At 57.9% G+C, this 18,423-nt stretch overlaps 3 protein-coding genes across 3 annotated transcripts; 1 reads left to right on the top strand and 2 right to left on the bottom strand.

The window, feature by feature from the left end:
• Positions 1-1,767: 1,767 nt before the first annotated feature.
• On the top strand, positions 1,768-7,783 carry HRG_08633 (PIF1-like helicase domain-containing protein; the record flags this gene model as incomplete). Its single annotated transcript, XM_044867104.1, has 10 exons — positions 1,768-2,405; positions 2,491-2,920; positions 2,973-3,367; positions 3,447-4,095; positions 4,180-4,587; positions 4,802-5,262; positions 5,334-5,357; positions 5,444-6,237; positions 6,305-7,281; positions 7,418-7,783. 10 exons carry the CDS (start codon positions 1,768-1,770, stop codon positions 7,781-7,783), a joined length of 5,142 nt encoding a protein of 1,713 aa, XP_044717991.1.
• Positions 7,784-8,428: 645 nt separating this feature from the next.
• On the bottom strand, positions 8,429-9,649 carry HRG_08632 (integrase core domain-containing protein; the record flags this gene model as incomplete). The annotated part of the gene is made up of 3 exons (XM_044867103.1): positions 8,429-8,766; positions 8,876-9,304; positions 9,361-9,649. 3 exons carry the CDS (start codon positions 9,647-9,649, stop codon positions 8,429-8,431), a joined length of 1,056 nt encoding a protein of 351 aa, XP_044717990.1.
• Positions 9,650-16,839: 7,190 nt separating this feature from the next.
• HRG_08631 (gag-polypeptide of LTR copia-type domain-containing protein) lies at positions 16,840-17,588 on the bottom strand (the record flags this gene model as incomplete). The annotated part of the gene is made up of 2 exons (XM_044867102.1): positions 16,840-17,357; positions 17,474-17,588. The coding sequence occupies 2 exons, from the start codon at positions 17,586-17,588 to the stop codon at positions 16,840-16,842; spliced, it is 633 nt and encodes a 210-aa protein (XP_044717989.1).
• Between the last annotated feature and the right edge of the window lie 835 nt (positions 17,589-18,423).

The following is an 18,423-nucleotide window of genomic DNA, read 5'->3' as shown; positions in this document are numbered from 1 at the left end:
GGCGTGGAGACCGTCGCGGCACTCGAACCCCAGGGAGGGCATGGGAGTGGACGTGGCTGTTAACGAAGAACCGATGCTCGGACCGGTCGGGGTCGACGACCGGCTGGCCGTAAATCGAGAGGTTTACCTAGGCTAAAGAGAGAGAGACAGCCGGGTCGGCGGCATCCGGCTCCGCGCGGAGGGCGCGTACTCGGCCGGGAGCAGCTACGAGGGGACGGGCAGGAAGACACGGGCGATAGCCTTCGGCGTTAAGGTTCTTGATGCGGTGCTCGTCTTAGTGGGCGAACCTCGAGGGGCAGTCGGGCTGGGCGAAGAACATCATAGACATGTCACCGTCGACGCTCTTGCCAGTACTAAGGGCCTCTTCAGATGCGGCGGAGAGGCGGCCGAAGACGGGGACGAAGACATGGCGAGGTTGTATAGCGTAAGAGCGACGCTGCCGTTTTGAATCGTTTAAGCGGGGCAGAATAGGAGCAGGAACTCTTCCTATTTTTGTATCGTTGGAAGAAACCGGCGGGGAAGTGAAGGGCCAGGGCCGCCTTACAGAACACGAGCATAGATATTAACGGAAACACGGGAAAAATTTTAGCGGTTAGGAGAACATGGAAAGAGCGTTGTCTAGAGAATGCTATGGGAAGCGAGGGGAAAAGGGCAAAAGGCGGTCTGCTTAGGGATAGAGGGTTTTTAAGACAACCGACATACGGGAAGCCATATTGTCACAGAATAGGGCAGCTTCATTGGCGACACGTTTAAGACATGGGGTTAAAAGCCAGTATGCAAGCATCTAACCTCGAACCAAGGCGCTTAGCGACATAGCTCCAGATAACAAGGAGAGCGTAGAATGTAAAGCACGAGTAAGAGGAAGGTGCCGTAGCGACTTACATGTAAAGACCGGCCTAGGCCGTTGCATGCGATAGCAGCAGGCAGTTCCCGGTAGGCTTAATGGAAAGTCGGCGCCGGTATAATGTGAAGAGCAGCAGCATGCTTATAGACGTACTACGGAGCTCTATATAGAGTACATAGGTCATTGTAAATGTAAAGTGTCCGTTACGCATAAGCTGCATGCCGAGTAGCAACATAAGCGCAAGACGAGCAGCCCAGGAAAGGACGTATACGTCGACGTCCGACTCACGAGGCTCCACGTCAGGGGCATAGCAGCACGAGGTAGATGAGAGGTTTATAAAGGTAGTGGCAGCCAGTATCGCGATGGAGTCAGCTGCTGGAGGGGGACCGCGCGGAGCAGGGGGGGGCGCGAGCCCGGCGCAGGAAGCCCACGGACCGCGTGGCGCCTTGGAGACGCCGGTCGAGGACGGTCCGGGCGGGGACGCTTGGAGACCGATAGGTGCGACTGCCAACGGCGGCGACATCGCCCAGCCTAGGCAGGGCGAAGCGGATATGGGAATAGGGTGGAACGGCCACACCACGCCGCAGCCGAGTGTCGACGAGGGCGCGAAGCGCAGGCGGGGAAGACCACCGAGGCAGCAGAGACTCCAAGCCGACGCAAGGCAGCAGGCGTTGCGGCGTATCCAGCCCCGGCCGACACCGATCGCAGCCGGTCTCACACCGCCGCCGAGCGAGGGCGGCCCGCCCAGAGGCCAGCAGGCGCCGCGGCACATACGGGCTCGGCCGGTTCTGAGGGCGGAGTCCACGCGGCGCCCCCCACCGAGGCGGGACCGAGCGTCGGAAGCACGGACAGCCAACAAGCCGGTACGGTCGCAGAGCGAGGCCAAGGCGCATGAAGACGGCTAACGGGGCGCAGGCAGGACAATGAATCGGCAGCCCGGGGGAGAGCGGAAGAGGAAGGGCCGCACCCCCGGCGGGCAGGCCTTAGGGAAATGCTCCCGGGTCCGGGTGGGCCAGAAAACCCCAAGACGGAGGGAGCTGCAGGCCGAGGACCTAGCCAGCGTACTGCAGCACCTCGAGGAGGAGTTCGCGGCGGGCGAGAGGCTCGCAGACGAGCAGACGTGGTGCATGCCGGTGCCGCGCGCGAGGCAGGTGCGAACGGTGCAGAGGTTCTACCGGGCGTTCCACGACGCCGGCACGCTACCGGTCTTGACCTGCAAGGTATGTTACCGGAAGCGGTCAAGAGAGGAGCTAAGGGAAATGGCGTGGGAGAGGTGGCCATGGCGGAGCCCCGTCACGGAGGGCGGCCGGTCTCTATTCGCGTGCCGAAGCTGCTTCCCCGAGGGCCGGGCGGTGCCGGTATGCGCAGAGTGCGCGCGGTGCCTCGGGCGTGAGAGGGCTTCGCCTGGCATGCACCTCCACGGCCGGCTCGGCTGCGAGCACGCGTACCCCGACGAGCTCAAGGGCCTCACGCCGGTCGAGGAGAAGCTGATCTCGCTCAACTCGTGCTACGGCTTCGTGACGAGGTATAGCATCCCCGGCGGGCAGAGGCAGAGCGTGAGGTATCCGAGGCACGTCAAGGGCCATATCACGGTATTCCCGAATGACGTGCAGGGCTGGTGACCAAGGTGCTCCCGCACCCGCTAGTCCGGTTATGGACGAGATCCATGTCTCGTGGCAGGGGGCCGAGAAGCCGGGGCCACGCGACCTGTCGGGCCTCCTGTCGGTAAGGCGGCGGGCGGTCGAGAGGGCGCTCGTCTGGCTTAAGGAGAACAACCCGCTCTACGGCGAGGTCGAGATCGACGTGGCGGAGATGGAGAGCTGGGGGGCGCCGCCGCACGGGGTGCCGTCGGTGGTATGCGAGCGCCTGGAGCGAAACGAGCCGTCAGCGCGGGAGAGGACGCGGACCGCGCAGGTGGTGCCGCCGACGGAGCGGGCCATGGACGACGAGGGCGCGGTCGAGATCGAGGAGATCCTCGTCATGTTAAGCCAGGGGCGGGATCCCGCGGAGAGTCGCGACGTCAGGCCCACGTGCGACGACGAAGAGGACGGCGCTAGGCCCGAAGAGGGCGGGGAAGTAATCAACGAGGTGACGTCGTCCGGCATGTTCCCGCTCGACGGGCCGCCAGGGTGGCGGACGCCGAGAAGATTCGCTTCGCCCGCGACGCCGTCGGGCCGACGGAGCGCGCGCCCGCGCAGGCCCGAGGACGTGGGTGGGGACGGCGGCCGGAGGGGCGGCGCGCGGCGGCGATGGCGACAAGTACGAGCCCTATATCCAGGTACGGCGCGGCAACGAGTTCGCCGACTCGGCGGACGCCTCCTTCTTCGCCAAGACCTTCCCGACGCTATTTCCCTTTGGCGTGGGGCCGAGGCTCGCCGACGAGGCCGCTACCCGTGGAAGCGAGACTACCGGGTGGCGGGGCCGGGCTGCCGAGGCGGAGCGGGTCGCGGAGGGCCTCACGTCGACCCGGAACATGAACCTCCAAGCATGGGCCGACGTCGTGCTACGGCGCCACGGCGGCCGGTTCGCGACGCATCCCATCTTCGCCTTCCTAGTGTTTAATATGGGGTGCGGTCTAGGAACCGCCAGGCCAGTATGCTAGGCGTAACGAGGAAGAACTTCGCAAAGGTCGAGGGTCTACTAAAGTCGTTAACGACGCAGAGGCTCGAGGCGGCGAGGTCGAGCTCGAGGCCACGGGCAAGACCGGCGACGACGGGGTAAAGGAGCTCCTCCGGTCCCTATCGGTGTTTGGCCACCGGCAGCCGATGTCGAGGGAGAGCCGCCTAAGTATGCGGAAGAAGATACTATCTCTCATCGTCAGATACGGGGTGCCGGCCATTTGGTTCACGCTAAACCCGAACGATATTACGAACCCGGTAAAGCTACGGCTGGCGGCGTACCGCGCCCGCGACCCCGAAGCGGCCGAGGCCTTCCTAAGAGAGCTAGGGACTGCGTATAAGCGGGTGCGGCTGGCGATAGCGGACCCGATGAGCGCGGCCGTCTTCTTTCACCGGGAGATAAAGCTCTTCTTCGAGCATTACGTCGACGTCGGGGACGAGTCGGTGTTCGGGCACGTCGGGGCGTACTACGGGGCGGTAGAGACGAACGAACGAGGTGCTCTCCACCTCCACGGGCTTCTCTGGCTAAAGGGCAATGCGCGCCTCGGCGAGGCGCTGGCCGGCGCCGGCGGCGAGGAGCAGGCAGCGTACCGGGAGCGAATAATCCGCTACGTAGACAGCGTCTTCTCCGAGGTAAGGCGGACGACGTCTAGAGGCGTAGCCTCCCGGCTCCGTCGAACGCAGACTAAAGGGGCCGAAACTAACCCTAGGCCGTAGGAGCTAGACGCAGAAGGGCACCACGCTGTGCAGGCGGAGCGGTCGATCACGGCGCACATGTCGTCGTGGCTTGACGACGTCGAGCGCTTAACGGACGCGTTCGACGAGGAGGCCAACTTCTGCGCCGGCGCGACGCAGGTCCACACGCATAGCGCGACCTGCGTCAAGTACTCGCTCGCGGGGCCGGTCGTGGGCGACCTCTGCCGTTTTAAGGCGCCCTGGAGGCTAGTAGAGAGGACGGCGCTCACGGCGGACGGCGTGCTGGAGATCCGGCGGACACATAGCATGGTGAACCGGTGGAACAAGGCGATGGCGGTAGGGCTGCGGCACAACCACGACATCTCGTTCATCGCGACGCAGCGCAAGACCATGGCCCTGATCTACTACATCACCAACTATGCGACTAAGGTAGAGGACCCTACGTGGAAGCGGGTGGCCGCCGCGGCCGAGTTACTCCCGACCTTAGAGCCGACAGCGAGAGCAGTATCCCCAGCGCCGACCGCAACGATAGCGGGGAACGGAGCCGGAGAGGAGGCCGCGGCGGACCCTATAAGGGGAACAAGACGAGGTGTTCCTACTAAAGGCGGCGAACCGAATCTTCACGGAGCGCCCGCTATCCCAGGTCGAGGTGATCGCCGACCTCCTGGGGTATCCCGCGGAGTTTTGCAGCGGCGCGGCGTGGGCGTACGTGAACACGAACCAGCTCTACTGGGCCGTCTTCCGCCAGTGGCGGCACCTCCGACTGGCGAGCGGGGTAGAGGCGACGGCGAGCGACGCGCCGGACGAGACGGTCGTCGTCGAGGAGGCGGGGCCGAGGATCTCCTTCATCGAGGCCTACCGGCATAGAGGCGGGCTCCTACAGGGCCTCTGTCTCTACGACTACGCGTCGCTCGTAAGGCTGAAACGGAATGGCGGAGGCGCCGAGGGCTGCGCGGCCTGGGGCGAGATACCCTTTAACGAGAGCTGGGCTCCGGGAAGGACTGGGCGCAAGTGCTCAGACGGCCGGGTAAGGGGCGAGCGTACGCCTGACGGGTACCTCAGTAAGGAGTTCGGCGAGGAAGACGAGGAGTCATGTCATCGGAGGTACGTATAGCAAAGCCGAGGGCGTACCGTCGGACGGCGACGCGGCCCGTGGCCCGGCTAACGGTGCAAAGGGCGGCGGTGCAGCATCTAGCGCTGTTCGTGCCGTGGGAGGCATTCGTCTGCGAGGAGACGGGCGACATCAACGACATCTGGGCGCGGGGCGGGCGGCGCTGGCGCCGAGGATCGCGCGGCTCGCGGACAACGTACAGCTGCTCCGGCGGTCGGCGGAGGACGCCAAGCGCGACGCCAGGCAATGGGCCGCTACGACCGAGGAGGGCGAGCCGGCGGCGGCGGCACGCGCCAACGAGGGCGCGGAGGAGGCGGCCGAGGGGGGCGGGCAGGTGTACCGCGCCGGCGGCGCAGGCGACGCGGCGCGGCTCATCGACGTTGTCCGGAACGCCGCCGGCGCGGGCCAGGTAACGGCGCGGTCGGCGGAGCTGCTGGCGATGACGCAGCAGCTCTGCCGGTTTCAGCAGTCGGCGCTCTCGTCGGCGGCCGAGCTCGATGCGACGGTGGTGGCGGGCGAGGCGGGGCCGAGGCGGGTAATCCTCGCGGGGTCGACCCTCTCCGGGGCGGCGCTGCCGCGGCAAGAGCAGGTAAGAGCCATCAAGTCGCAGCAGAGGAGCGCCGCGCGGGAGCGGGAGCGGGCGATCCAAGGAATCCAGGGCGGCGCGGCGGCGTCGGCGCCCGGGGCCGACCGAGGTGCGGCGCTACGCGGGGTGATGGGCGGCTTCGGCGAGGACGACGTCGAGGTGACGGCAGCGGACGCCGACGCGGGGATGCGTGTGCGGCTCGGCCCGTCGAGCTCGTTTGTCGCCGCCGGCAGGGAGCTAGCGGGCCGGCTAACGCTTAACGAGAAGCAGTCGATCGCCCTCCTCATCATATGCCGCCAGCTCGATCAGGCCCGGCAGGGCGGCGACGCCGGCGACAGCGGCGACGCCGGCCAGCTCTGTCTATTCGTCGGCGGCGAGGGCGGTACCGGCAAGTCGCGCGTCATTGAGGCGCTCGTCGAGCTGTTCGCCCAGAGGACCTATCGAGCCAGCTACTAATCACGGCGACATCGGGGACGGCGGCGGCGCGGATCAACGGCATCACCTGCACTCGGCCTGCGGCCTCTTGGTCGGCCAGGGCGGCCAGGCGGGGTCGGCGAGGGAGGTAGACGGGGTGCGGCTGCCGGGACAGGGCGAACGCTTCGTCGACGGCCGGTCGCGGATGGACTGGCAGGAGAAGGAGGTGCTGGTGATCGACGAGGTCAGCATGCTCGGGGCGCGCACGCTGCACGCGGCGAACGAGCAGCTCTGCCGGCTGCGGGGCTCGCCGCGGGACTTCGGCGGCATCCCGGTAGTCATCCTCTGCGGCGACTTCCATCAGTTCCGGCCGGTGCAGGAGCGGTCGATCCTGCTGCCGAGCGCGGCGGTGCCGTGGGACGCGGACGGCGCGTTCGCGGCCGAGCGGCGGCGGCAGCACGATAAGGCGCACGCGCTATGGAGGAAGTTTACGACGGTCGTCATGCTCGACGAGCAGATGCGCGCCGCCGGCGACCCGGAGCTACGGCGGCTGCTCGGGCGGATCCGGCGGGGGGAGCAGGACCGGTCGGACCTAGACCTCCTCAACTCGAGGTGCTACCGGGCGGGCAGGCGGATACCGTGGGAGACTGGGGTGACGGTGGTGACGCCGCTTAACAGGAATCGCTGGAACCTCAACCTAGAGGCGGCCCTCGCGTTCCGGGCCCGGCAACGGACGGCGGCGCGCATCTTCGTCTCCGAGCATAAGTGGAGGGACGGCACGCCGACGGAGGAGGAGGCGGTGCTGATGCTAGGCCAGGGCGACGACAGCGCGACTCCGGTGCCGGCCGTCTTCCTCTTCGTGCCCGGCATGCCGGTCGTCGTGAACCAGAACACGCACCAGGGGCTGAAGCTAGTGAACGGGGCCGGGTACACGGCGGTCGACGTCATACCCGACCGGGCCTTCCCCGGCCACCGGGTCTCGGCGGAGCTGACAATGCACTTCGGGCCGCCGGTCGGCATGGTGCTGGCCTCGGAGACGACCAGGATTTCCACTTCGTGGGGATGCCGTCCGGGACGATCCTGCTGACGCCCATCAGCGTCAAGATCCAGGCCCAGCGGAAGCGGCCGTGGCAGCGGAACGACGTTAGCCGGAGGGCCTGCCGTGCGCCGCGGCCTTCGCCTGCACCGACTACAAGGTGCAGGGCGGGACGCTGGAGCGCGTGGCGCTGGAGCTCCGGGGGGCGAGGACGACGACCGTCGACGGGCGCGCGGTACCGTCGCCGTGCGACCCGTATAGCCTATACGTGCAGCTATCGCGGTGCCCGACGCTCGACGGCATCATGCTCGTGTCGGAGGTGCGGGAGAGGGACCTGGTAGGGAACAGGGTGCCCGAGGAGATGACGGCGGCGCAGGCACGGCTAGAGAGGCTCAGTGAGAGGACCGTCGGGGAGGCGCTACGCTGGCTCGGCGATGACCTCCGGGGCCGCGGGAGGACAAGACGAGACTGGGGATAAATAGATAGAACGCCCAACTATTTCCTCATTAGGCCCGAGCCGCAGAACCACCGTTCTCACAAAACCTCGGCGGGGCAAGTTCTATACGTCTTCTTCAAGACACCCCAAAAGAAAGGCAAAGGGCCCGGCTAGGAGTGATAGGCGGCCGAGAGGGCGGACGAAACAGGGCCGTTCCATCAGAAAAAAAGGAGGCCGGAGGAAGGAGCGGTAAGCAGTCGAGGTTGCGGGGAAGCTTTCAAACCATGATAATTTCCTTTCCGACCAATCAAAAGGGAGGAACCCGACCAATCAGAGGACGGGAGTTTGGGGGGGAAAAAATTGGGTTGGGTGGTCGCGCGATAAGAAGAGGCCTTTCGTTCCTCAAGGCAAACGCGATAAGAAGAGGCCTTTCGTTCCTCAAGGCAAACGTAACCTACTGGATCCATTGATCCTCTTCTCCAGCCATCGCTTTTAAGGTCTTTTTGCAGTGGTTTGTGTTACGGGGTCAGCACTGTTGGCACAGGTGCTGGGCGTAATTGATGTAAATTGAGCTACAAAGAGTGTAAAGGGAGACGTGTCTACATCGCTCCTTTAGGAGTCGTGTCCGTGGCGCTCGCACGTGACTAGTCTGGCCATGCCAGATCTACACATCGGGGCGTAGCCACATTAGCCCCTACTCCTCTCTGGCGCTGGTGCCCTTTTTCCTGTTCCTGGTCCCTCTACAACGATCGTAGGGCCGTCGTCTATAGGGTCTGGTGCCGTTACTATCGACGGGGCGTCGCCATTAGTCCTAGCCCGTAGTGGTCCGCGTATTCTCTTGCCCTGTATCTGCAGCTGTGGTTGTATTCCTTCGACTTGCCCCTGGATTTGGGCCGGCTGTGCTTCCGTTGCCACTCGTCGGTGCTGGTATGGTCCATCGTTTTCGAGAGCCGGGCCGTATCTCTGTTCGTACTTATCCAAGGCCGCTGTCTGTTGCATATTGTCTAAAGAGGTCCAGGTCGGGTCTTGCCAACCTTGCCAGCGTACAAGGACTTCCCGCCTACGGCCGCGGCCGGTTCTCTTCCACCTAGCGCATAGTATTTCCTCTACTACTTGGTGAGCCTCCCCGTCTACTTGGATAGATGGGGTTGAGCGTCTGTGCGTTGCTGACCAGGCATTGGGTCCGTCCCCGCTCTCCGGAGTTGGTCGACGTGGAACCTATTATAGCAGCCCTCGGGAGGTCTGCTAGTTCAACCGTGTACGGGTCGAGTACCTTGCTTATCGTATACTTAGCGTGCAGCCAGTCGAACTTCTTCTTAGGTCGCTCTGACGCGTAGTTCCGTAAGTCAAGCCAAACCTTATCGCCTACTTCGAAGCGTTCTGCCGCGTTCCGTCGTCTGTTAGCGAAGCGTTCTTGTTGCTGCGTAGCTGTCGCCATTGATGCTTGGCAGAGGTCCGTAATCTGTTGTAGTTTGGTAACAAATTTCTTTGCCCTGGTTTCTGGCGAATGCTGAGGATACTCTTCCGCATATGCTTCCGTAACGAGGGAACTGGTGACTTCGGCTCATAGCCGTGTATAGCGAAGAATGGGGACATCCCTATAGAGGTATTGACCCGACCGTTTAACGCCATCTGAGCCGCGGGAACCCACTTATCCCAGTCGTTCTGGTTCTGGTTAATCACGGCGCGGAGGTATGCCTGTACTTCTTGGTTCATCCTCTCAGGGCCTCCGTCGGTTTGGGGGTGGTACGCCGTGCTTAGCTGCTGGTCGATCCCCAGTAACTTGCACATGTGCCTCCAAAAGCGGCCTACCCAATTCGAGCCCCTATCGCTCGTTATAGCGTCGGGCCACCAGTGGTAGCGGGCGAAGCACCATAGAAAGCGCTCTGCACATGCTTCCGCTTCCATCGTTGGCATCGGTTCGAGTATAACTTCCTTACTTAGCCGGTCCTTGATAACCCAGAGGCAGCGGTTACCGTTCGCAAGGGGGAGGTCCGTAATAAAGTCCATCTGTATCTGGCGGAAGAAGCGGTCCGGTACGGGTAGCGGTCTAAGTAGACCCCTTTATGCTCGCGCCATATCTTCGTACGGCCGCAGACATCGCAGTTACGCAAGAAACGTCGGATATGCTGTTGCATTAGCGGCCAGTAGAAGTCCCTGGATACGGCTTCTATCGTCCCTTCCCGTCCCGGGTGGCCTACTACATGGGAGTCATGAACCTTCTGGATTAAGGAGCCCCGTAATTCGTTTAGCGACTCCTGCTCTAGCGGTGCTGCCTTGGCTGCTGCTTCTGTCGTGATCGGTGCGCCTGGCACCCATAAGCGGCCACGTAGTCGTAGGTGCCCCCGAGGATCAATAAGTCCCTGCACATAGAAATGGGCACCCCCCTGTTTTGGGCACCCCAAAAAATTCACGACCATTTTCAACACCATTAATTCAATCCCTTCTCACTGCCCACCACCGTGCACTACGATACAATCGTCACCTATTTCTGAAACCTCAGCTTCGGTTTCATCAGATTCTTCATTCTCAGCTGCGTTCACCTCCTCCTGCGCCCGTCGTATTGCCTCAATATTGGCGAACCTCGAATTCGGGCTCGTGACCACCCTCTTCCTTTTTTTCGGCTTGACGGCCGCCAATTGTGTTTCCAGTGCCTGAATCTGCAATTGAGCTTTTGCTAAAGGCCATCCTTCTCGTCAAACCCTTTGTGATCTTCCTGAACAGCAATCTCTTCGTGGGCACGTCGTCGTCTAGCTGGTTGAATTGAACTACCTGAACCTTCAGATCTTGCGAGCGCCTCGGGGTCGACCACGCAATCTGGGATGTGTCTGATTGCCAGTCACTGGTGGGTAAGTGGCTATTGAATGCATTGGCCACATTTTTCGCGTTCCTTTGCGTCTGTTGCTGTTCTCCAGCAGAAGAGGGCTCAAAGTGGCTTCGCCATCGACACCGGCCACAAACCCGTCGCTTTCCAGCCACCCTTGATGTTTGACACAGTGAGCGCTTGCTCGCGTGCTTTCTGGTAGCAGGAAAGAAAGTTTTGCTTGCCGACTGGGCTTGAATCGGTCAGGAGGCTGAGAAATCCGACCTGTTTGCGGTAGTAGTGCTTATGTTCATAGATCCTCGCTGGTCGGTTACCGAAAGTTTGGCTTTGGAGAAGAGCCGCTCTGTCTCAGTAGACAGCGCAATCGAAGAAGGTCAATGGCCATCAAAGATAAGTTAGGAACCGTCGCCGCTGCGCTGACTCTCAACCACCATTTCAACGGATCCACCCACCACAGGCTCGCGGCAATACAGTTCGTACGTCGTCATCCATGTTGAAAATCGACTTTTTCTTTCATCCACATTTTGGACCCATTTGGTCGTCTTGCACTGGATCTTGTGCGGAAGCTGGTCGAAGAACAGGGCAGAGTGGTAGATTTGTATGCCTCCTCCAAAGCTCCCTGAGCTTTAGCTCTCAATCCATTCATTCTCGTCCCAAGTCTTCTCCATAGTCCCCAGGGAAGGAAATACCGTCGTCTGCTGAATAGACTGGCGAATCTTCCGTCAATTCGTGGCGTCGGCTAATTTGGATGTCGTCTCCATCATTGTAGCCAAGTGGGGATGGTGTGGCCTCCTTCTGCGTACTCGTCACGCATGGAGGACGGTGAGGGCGCAGGTTGGGCGCCAAGTTTCCTAATTGAGGTCATGAAGTCATCTAGGTCCGTTGTCTTCCTTGCAGCTGTGGGCCTCGGGTATCGTATCTTGCTCGACCGCGAGGGTTCGGTACCCTCCCATATGCGCCATTGCAGCAGTCAAGTGCAGAGCTGTCCCATTTTGGCCATCGGCTACAAATATCTCCCCTAATATGGCAGACGCACCCAAAGATATATTTCACGATCAAACGTGTCAGGTAAAACACAAAGAAAGCTTGGTGACACGGCCTGGAAAAGCAACTGCCCGTAATTAGCGACCACTCTAGGCCAGGCAGGGCTGGCTCCCCAAAACTATTGGCCCAGGTCGCCATTGTGGGGCGTATCCAAATAATCAGATATCCAAATAAATTTGGGTGTTGCGATTTGATTTGATTTGATTCAGCGCAGGGGCAATTTGATTTGATTTGATTTGGATAAATTTGATTTGATTTGATTTGATTTGATTATGATTTATCTATTTGCAAGTCTGCTCCCCTATTTCTCAGATAGGCCGCTGTTGCGTTCGAAAACTCCCAGTATGCTGCAGGGAGATCCATTTCGTGACGCATAGCAGACCCCCTCTCTGATATGGTTCTCATGCTCCTCTCAGAGATACTATTCCCCTCCGGGTGGTAGCCCACTGTTGGTTCGATCCGAATAGCTCTCCCCGTGCAAAATACCCTCATTGCCTCGTTTAGAAACTCCTTTCCGCGATCAAAGCGCATCGCCTTGACCTTTTCGCCTTTTCCGTACTCGCGACACTCTGCCTCTGCAACAACTACCCAGGCTTTGATCTTGTCGGTAATTCTCGTTTTGTCTCTAGAGAAATAAACCCAAACTCGCCCGGTAGCCTGATCGGTGATTGTCAGCATGTACTTCATTCCTTGAAGTGATAGCTCAACTGGCCCCCAAAGATCTATATGGACTCTCTCTAGCTTTTCTGTCACCGCAGACATTGGCTCCCTTGAGACCTTTCTTGTCATTTTGGCCTCGGTGCAGCTTGAGCAGAATGACGGGCAGAATGAGTTGTCTCCGAGATCATCCATTACGGCGTTCAGTTTGCCCTCCATATGCTTTCCAGGGTGTCCCAGCCTAGCATGTAGTAGTCTTTCAGGCATCTTCAGGATTGACTTCAGCGCTACCCCGTTATCGCCATCCTTTTCTTGGATTGTATGGGCTCGGTGCCCTCTTGTCTGGCTCAAGCGCCACACCTTTTATGTCTGTGGCCAAACAGCACCTCCTCCTGATTTCTTGTCACCGTGACTGTCTTCCCGGAGAGTCCACGACAATACATGCCCCTGTCTTCCAGTTCACCGACTGATAGCAGGCTGCTCGTCGCCTCCGGGATGTAGTGCACCACGTACTATTGTCGACCTTGCTCTTCCTTTCTGTGAGACGTAAAAGATCCTCACATCTCCTTTCCCTCTTGAACGAACCTCGAGCCGTCTGCAATCTCAACACTTGTCTTTGTAGGGGACAACTTTGAGATAAATTGGTCTTCCCTTGGGGTGATATGGAGGGAAGCACAGCTGTCGAGATACCATTGTGGAGGGGCTGTTTCCTTTGTGTTCGGAAGCAAGTAGGTAAGTCCCTGCACATAAGTCCCTGCACATAGAAATGGGCACCCCCCTGTTTTGGGCACCCAAGATGGGTGCCCAACCTAAACGGCTGCGTCAACTTCAACAGCAAATTTCACCGCGGAAACGCATCCAATCTGCTAAAAAATTGACGCATGTGTCTTCAAGCCACTACTGATGAAATATACAGAGTCTGACATTCACAGCGCCCTTGAGGCAATCGCCAATGGCGGATCCGCCAAGAAGGCTGCTCGCGATTGGGGCGTCGAGGGCAACTCTTTACAATCGCATGCATGGTCACGAATGCAGAAAGGATGCATTTTCTGCTCTTCAGAGGCTTTCTCAGACACAGGAAAAGCAACTTACCGAATGGATTCTCATTCAGGACGCCTTGGGCCTTCCTCCCACTCACTCGCAGATCAGGCAGTTCGCGCAGCGCATGCTCGCCGTCAAAGGAGACCACACACCGCTCGGAAAACACTGGATGCAAGCATTTTTAAGACGAAATCCTGCAGTTCGGACCCAGAAGTGCCATCACAGAGACTCTGCGCGTGTCAACGGCGCTTCTACCGAGGTAATTCGGCCTTGGTTCAACAATTTCTTCCTTCCCGAGATTCTGGCTATTAAGCCGGAGAACAGGTACAACATGGATGAAGCAGGCATCATGGAAGGACTTGGGGAGAATGGCCTGGTCGTTGGCAGTGCTGAAAAACGATCTGTACAAAAGAAGACGCCTGGTTCTCGGGTCTGGACGTCGTTCATCGAGTGCGTGTCCGCTGCCGGCACCTTCCTCCCTCCACCCGTCATTTTCAAGGGCAAATCGGTCCAGCAACAGTGGTTCCCAGAAGATCTCAGTACTTTTAGTGACTGGCAATTCACTGCGACAAAGAACGGCTGGACTTCGGACCAAACTGCGGTGGAGTGGCTCGAAAGGTGTTCATTCCAAGAACCCAGCCACCCGACCCTTCGGAGCGAAGACTGCTAGTATTGGACGGCCACGGAAGTCACGAGACGGTTGACTTCATGTATCTATGCTACCAGCATCAGATTCACCTTCTTTCTTACCTCCCCATACCTCTCATGTGCTGCAACCGCTCGATTTGTCTGTCTTCTCCGCTCTTAAGCACTACTACCGCAAACAGGTCGGATTTCTCAGCCTCCTGACCGATTCAAGCCCAGTCGGCAAGCAAAACTTTCTTTCCTGCTACCAGAAAGCACGCGAGCAAGCGCTCACTGTGTCAAACATCAAGGGTGGCTGGAAAGCGACGGGTTTGTGGCCGGTGTCGATGGCGAAGCCACTTTTGACCCTCTTCTGCTGGAGAACAGCAACAGACGCAAAAGAACGCGAAAAATGTGGCCAATGCATTCAATAGCCACTTACCCACCAGTGACTGGCAATCAGACACATCCCAGATTGCGTGGTCGACCCGAGGCGCTCGCAAGATCTGAAGGTTCAGGTAGTTCAATTCAACCAGCTAGACGACGACGTGCCCACGAAGAGATTGCTGTTCAGGAAGATCACAAAGGGTTTGACGAGAAGGATGGCCTTTTAGCAAAAGCTCAATTGCAGATTCAGGCACTGGAAACACAATTGGCGGCCGTCAAGCCGAAAAAGGAAGAGGGTGGTCACGAGCCCGAATTCGAGGTTCGCCAATATTGAGGCAATACGACGGGCGCAGGAGGAGGTGAACGCAGCTGAGAATGAAGAATCTGATGAAACCGAAGCTGAGGTTTCAGAAATAGGTGACGATTGTATCGTAGTGCACGGTGGTGGGCAGTGAGAAGGGATTGAATTAATGGTGTTGAAAATGGTCGTGATTTTTTTGGGGTGCCCAAAACAGGGGGGTGCCCATTTCTATGTGCAGGGACTTAGAAATGGGCACCCCCCTGTTTTGGGCACCCAAGATGGGTGCCCAACCTAAACGGCTGCGTCAACTTCAACAGCAAATTTCACCGCGGAAACGCATCCAATCTGCTAAAAAATTGACGCATGTGTCTTCAAGCCACTACTGATGAAATATACAGAGTCTGACATTCACAGCGCCCTTGAGGCAATCGCCAATGGCGGATCCGCCAAGAAGGCTGCTCGCGATTGGGGCGTCCGAGGGCAACTCTTTACAATCGCATGCATGGTCACGAATGCAGAAAGGATGCATTTTCTGCTCTTCAGAGGCTTTCTCAGACACAGGAAAAGCAACTTACCGAATGGATTCTCATTCAGGACGCCTTGGGCCTTCCTCCCACTCACTCGCAGATCAGGCAGTTCGCGCAGCGCATGCTCGCCGTCAAAGGAGACCACACACCGCTCGGAAAACACTGGATGCAAGCATTTTTAAGACGAAATCCTGCAGTTCGGACCCAGAAGTGCCATCACAGAGACTCTGCGCGTGTCAACGGCGCTTCTACCGAGGTAATTCGGCCTTGGTTCAACAATTTCTTCCTTCCGAGATTCTGGCTATTAAGCCGGAGAACAGGTACAACATGGATGAAGCAGGCATCATGGAAGGACTTGGGAGAATGGCCTGGTCGTTGGCAGTGCTGAAAAACGATCTGTACAAAAGAAGACGCCTGGTTCTCGGGTCTGGACGTCGTTCATCGAGTGCGTGTCCGCTGCCGGCACCTTCCTCCCTCCACTCGTCATTTTCAAGGGCAAATCGGTCCAGCAACAGTGGTTCCCAGAAGATCTCAGTACTTTTAGTGACTGGCAATTCACTGCGACAAAGAACGGCTGGACTTCGGACCAAACTGCGGTGGAGTGGCTCGAAAGGTGTTCATTCCAAGAACCCAGCCACCCGACCCTTCGGAGCGAAGACTGCTAGTATTGGACGGCCACGGAAGTCACGAGACGGTTGACTTCATGTATCTATGCTACCAGCATCAGATTCACCTTCTTTTCTTACCTCCCATACCTCTCATGTGCTGCAACCGCTCGATTTGTCTGTCTTCCGCTCTTAAGCACTACTACCGCAAACAGGTCGGATTTCTCAGCCTCCTGACCGATTCAAGCCCAGTCGGCAAGCAAAACTTTCTTTCCTGCTACCAGAAAGCACGCGAGCAAGCGCTCACTGTGTCAAACATCAAGGGTGGCTGGAAAGCGACGGGTTTGTGGCCGGTGTCGATGGCGAAGCCACTTTGAGCCCTCTTCTGCTGGAGAACAGCAACAGACGCAAAAGAACGCGAAAAATGTGGCCAATGCATTCAATAGCCACTTACCCACCAGTGACTGGCAATCAGACACATCCCAGATTGCGTGGTCGACCCCGAGGCGCTCGCAAGATCTGAAGGTTCAGGTAGTTCAATTCAACCAGCTAGACGACGACGTGCCCACGAAGAGATTGCTGTTCAGGAAGATCACAAAAGGGTTTGACGAGAAGGATGGCCTTTTAGCAAAAGCTCAATTGCAGATTCAGGCACTGGAAACACAATTGGCGGCCGTCAAGCCGAAAAAGGAAGAGGGTGGTCACGAGCCCGAATTCGAGGTTCGCCAATATTGAGGCAATACGACGGGCGCAGGAGGAGGTGAACGCAGCTGAGAATGAAGAATCTGATGAAACCGAAGCTGAGGTTTCAGAAATAGGTGACGATTGTATCGTAGTGCACGGTGGTGGGCAGTGAGAAGGGATTGAATTAATGGTGTTGAAAATGGTCGTGATTTTTTTGGGGTGCCCAAAACAGGGGGGTGCCCATTTCTATGTGCAGGGACTTAGATCTCTCAGATTCACTACCACTGTCTTCAAGGATCCTGACCGCGTTTGCCTTTCCTTTGCTATCCATGGCCTCTCTCGCCTTCGCTTTTTCAGAGGCTAGCCAGGTCTTCCCTGCTTTGGTTTGGTGCCAAATTGCACAATCATGCTTGAAATGCATACCGCCACAAGACCAGCACCCCTGCCTTCTTCAGATATTCCTCCTTGCTATCATCGCCACCATCCTGTGCTTTGGACCTGTTGTTCCCTTTGTTCCATGCACTGCGGCCACGACCCGCGAATTGTGCGGTTTCTCCCTTGATTGTAGTATCGACGAGTTCCAACTCTTTGCTTTCCAGAGAGCTCTGCACCTTTTCCATTGTCAACGTCTCTGTCGAGGCGTTCAAGATCTCGACCGTAGTGTTAAAAGCGTCGTCCATGCTCATTTGCAAGAAGCAAATCAATAGCTGTTCATGGATAACAATGTCCTTGTCTTGGCTATTAATCTGAGCTCGAAGTCGCTTTAGGTCGTCGACCTTCTCCTGCACAGTTCTATTCGTCTGCGTACTAACGTCGTATAGCATTCGGATCAGCTGTCGAAGGCGCGCTTTGTTCGATGTCGCATATCGCTTAACGAGGATTGATAAATTGCTCGTGGATCGGTGAGATGGTTGACTGAGTTCTTGTGGATCTGGTCAATACTCTGTCGTATTTTCATTCTCGCAAGAGAGACATTTTTAATGTCCGCAGCATTCTCTCCTGGCGTTGATAAATCTGACGATTCCGCTGTTGCCTTACCGGTGACGCAGCTCATAAGATCGTCACTCAACAAGTTATCTTCAAGATCCATCTTCCAGCTGTCAAAGGAGTCTCTTCCATCAAGGATGGTTCCTTTGTAGTCTTTCTTGCCCATAGTGCCGGGTCTTTGCTGTCAACCGTCGATTCTTGACGAAAAAGTGTTCTCATATGCCGAGTTCAATCGTGCAGTGGAAGCATAATAAAAGCAACCGGGTGCATAACCTGTTGCGATTGAACTTACTTCTATTCAATTCTGTCTGACAGCTCTCAACATACATATATACATAGTGGCACGTCCGTGCCACTATCCAGTGACTCACCACTTGTAACTGCTGCCTAAACATGTCTTGGTCCATGTCTCATATCAAGTCAACAGAAAGTCGCCTCGCTCCTGCTCGCTCTCTCCCCTCGCGGATTCGGAAGGTGAGTCCCAGTACGAGCGCAAACATGAGAACCTCGCGGCATTCAGAAGAACCCACCCTCCGAGAGCCTTTCGTATGGTGAAAGCGTCGCCAAAGTAGCGTAAAAAGAGCCCTGACGATGGTTGAAATACCCTGTATGACTGCTTGTGTCGCAGAATTGCTTCCCTCGGCTGTTCCGCTGCCCAGGAATTCGATCGCAATTCGCTCAGCTCCGGCCAGTTCGAACAGTCGCTCCAGCTCTGTCGCGAAGTGGCGTCCCTTGTCACCCATGTCGCGCATATGATAGCGTACAACAATCTTGCGTACCATTCTTTCAATCTCATTCTTATGGGTCATTCTGCTCCCAGGAGGTTGCATGAACTCGTGAAGACCATCCCACCAAACCAGGAATTCATTCTCTCCGTAATATATCTCCTTGTTTTCTGCCCCTAGGGTCATTCCCAGCTCGTCGGTTCTCTTCGCAACAGCGCTGACATCAATTCAAGTAAGTCAAGTTCGGGGGTCTAACTTGATTACTTGAAATAAATT

This window comes from Hirsutella rhossiliensis, assembly GCF_020360975.1.
Source record: "Hirsutella rhossiliensis strain HR02 chromosome Unknown scaffold00010, whole genome shotgun sequence".
NCBI lineage: Eukaryota > Fungi > Ascomycota > Sordariomycetes > Hypocreales > Ophiocordycipitaceae > Hirsutella > Hirsutella rhossiliensis.
This window is presented reverse-complemented; position numbering and strand designations above follow the sequence as displayed.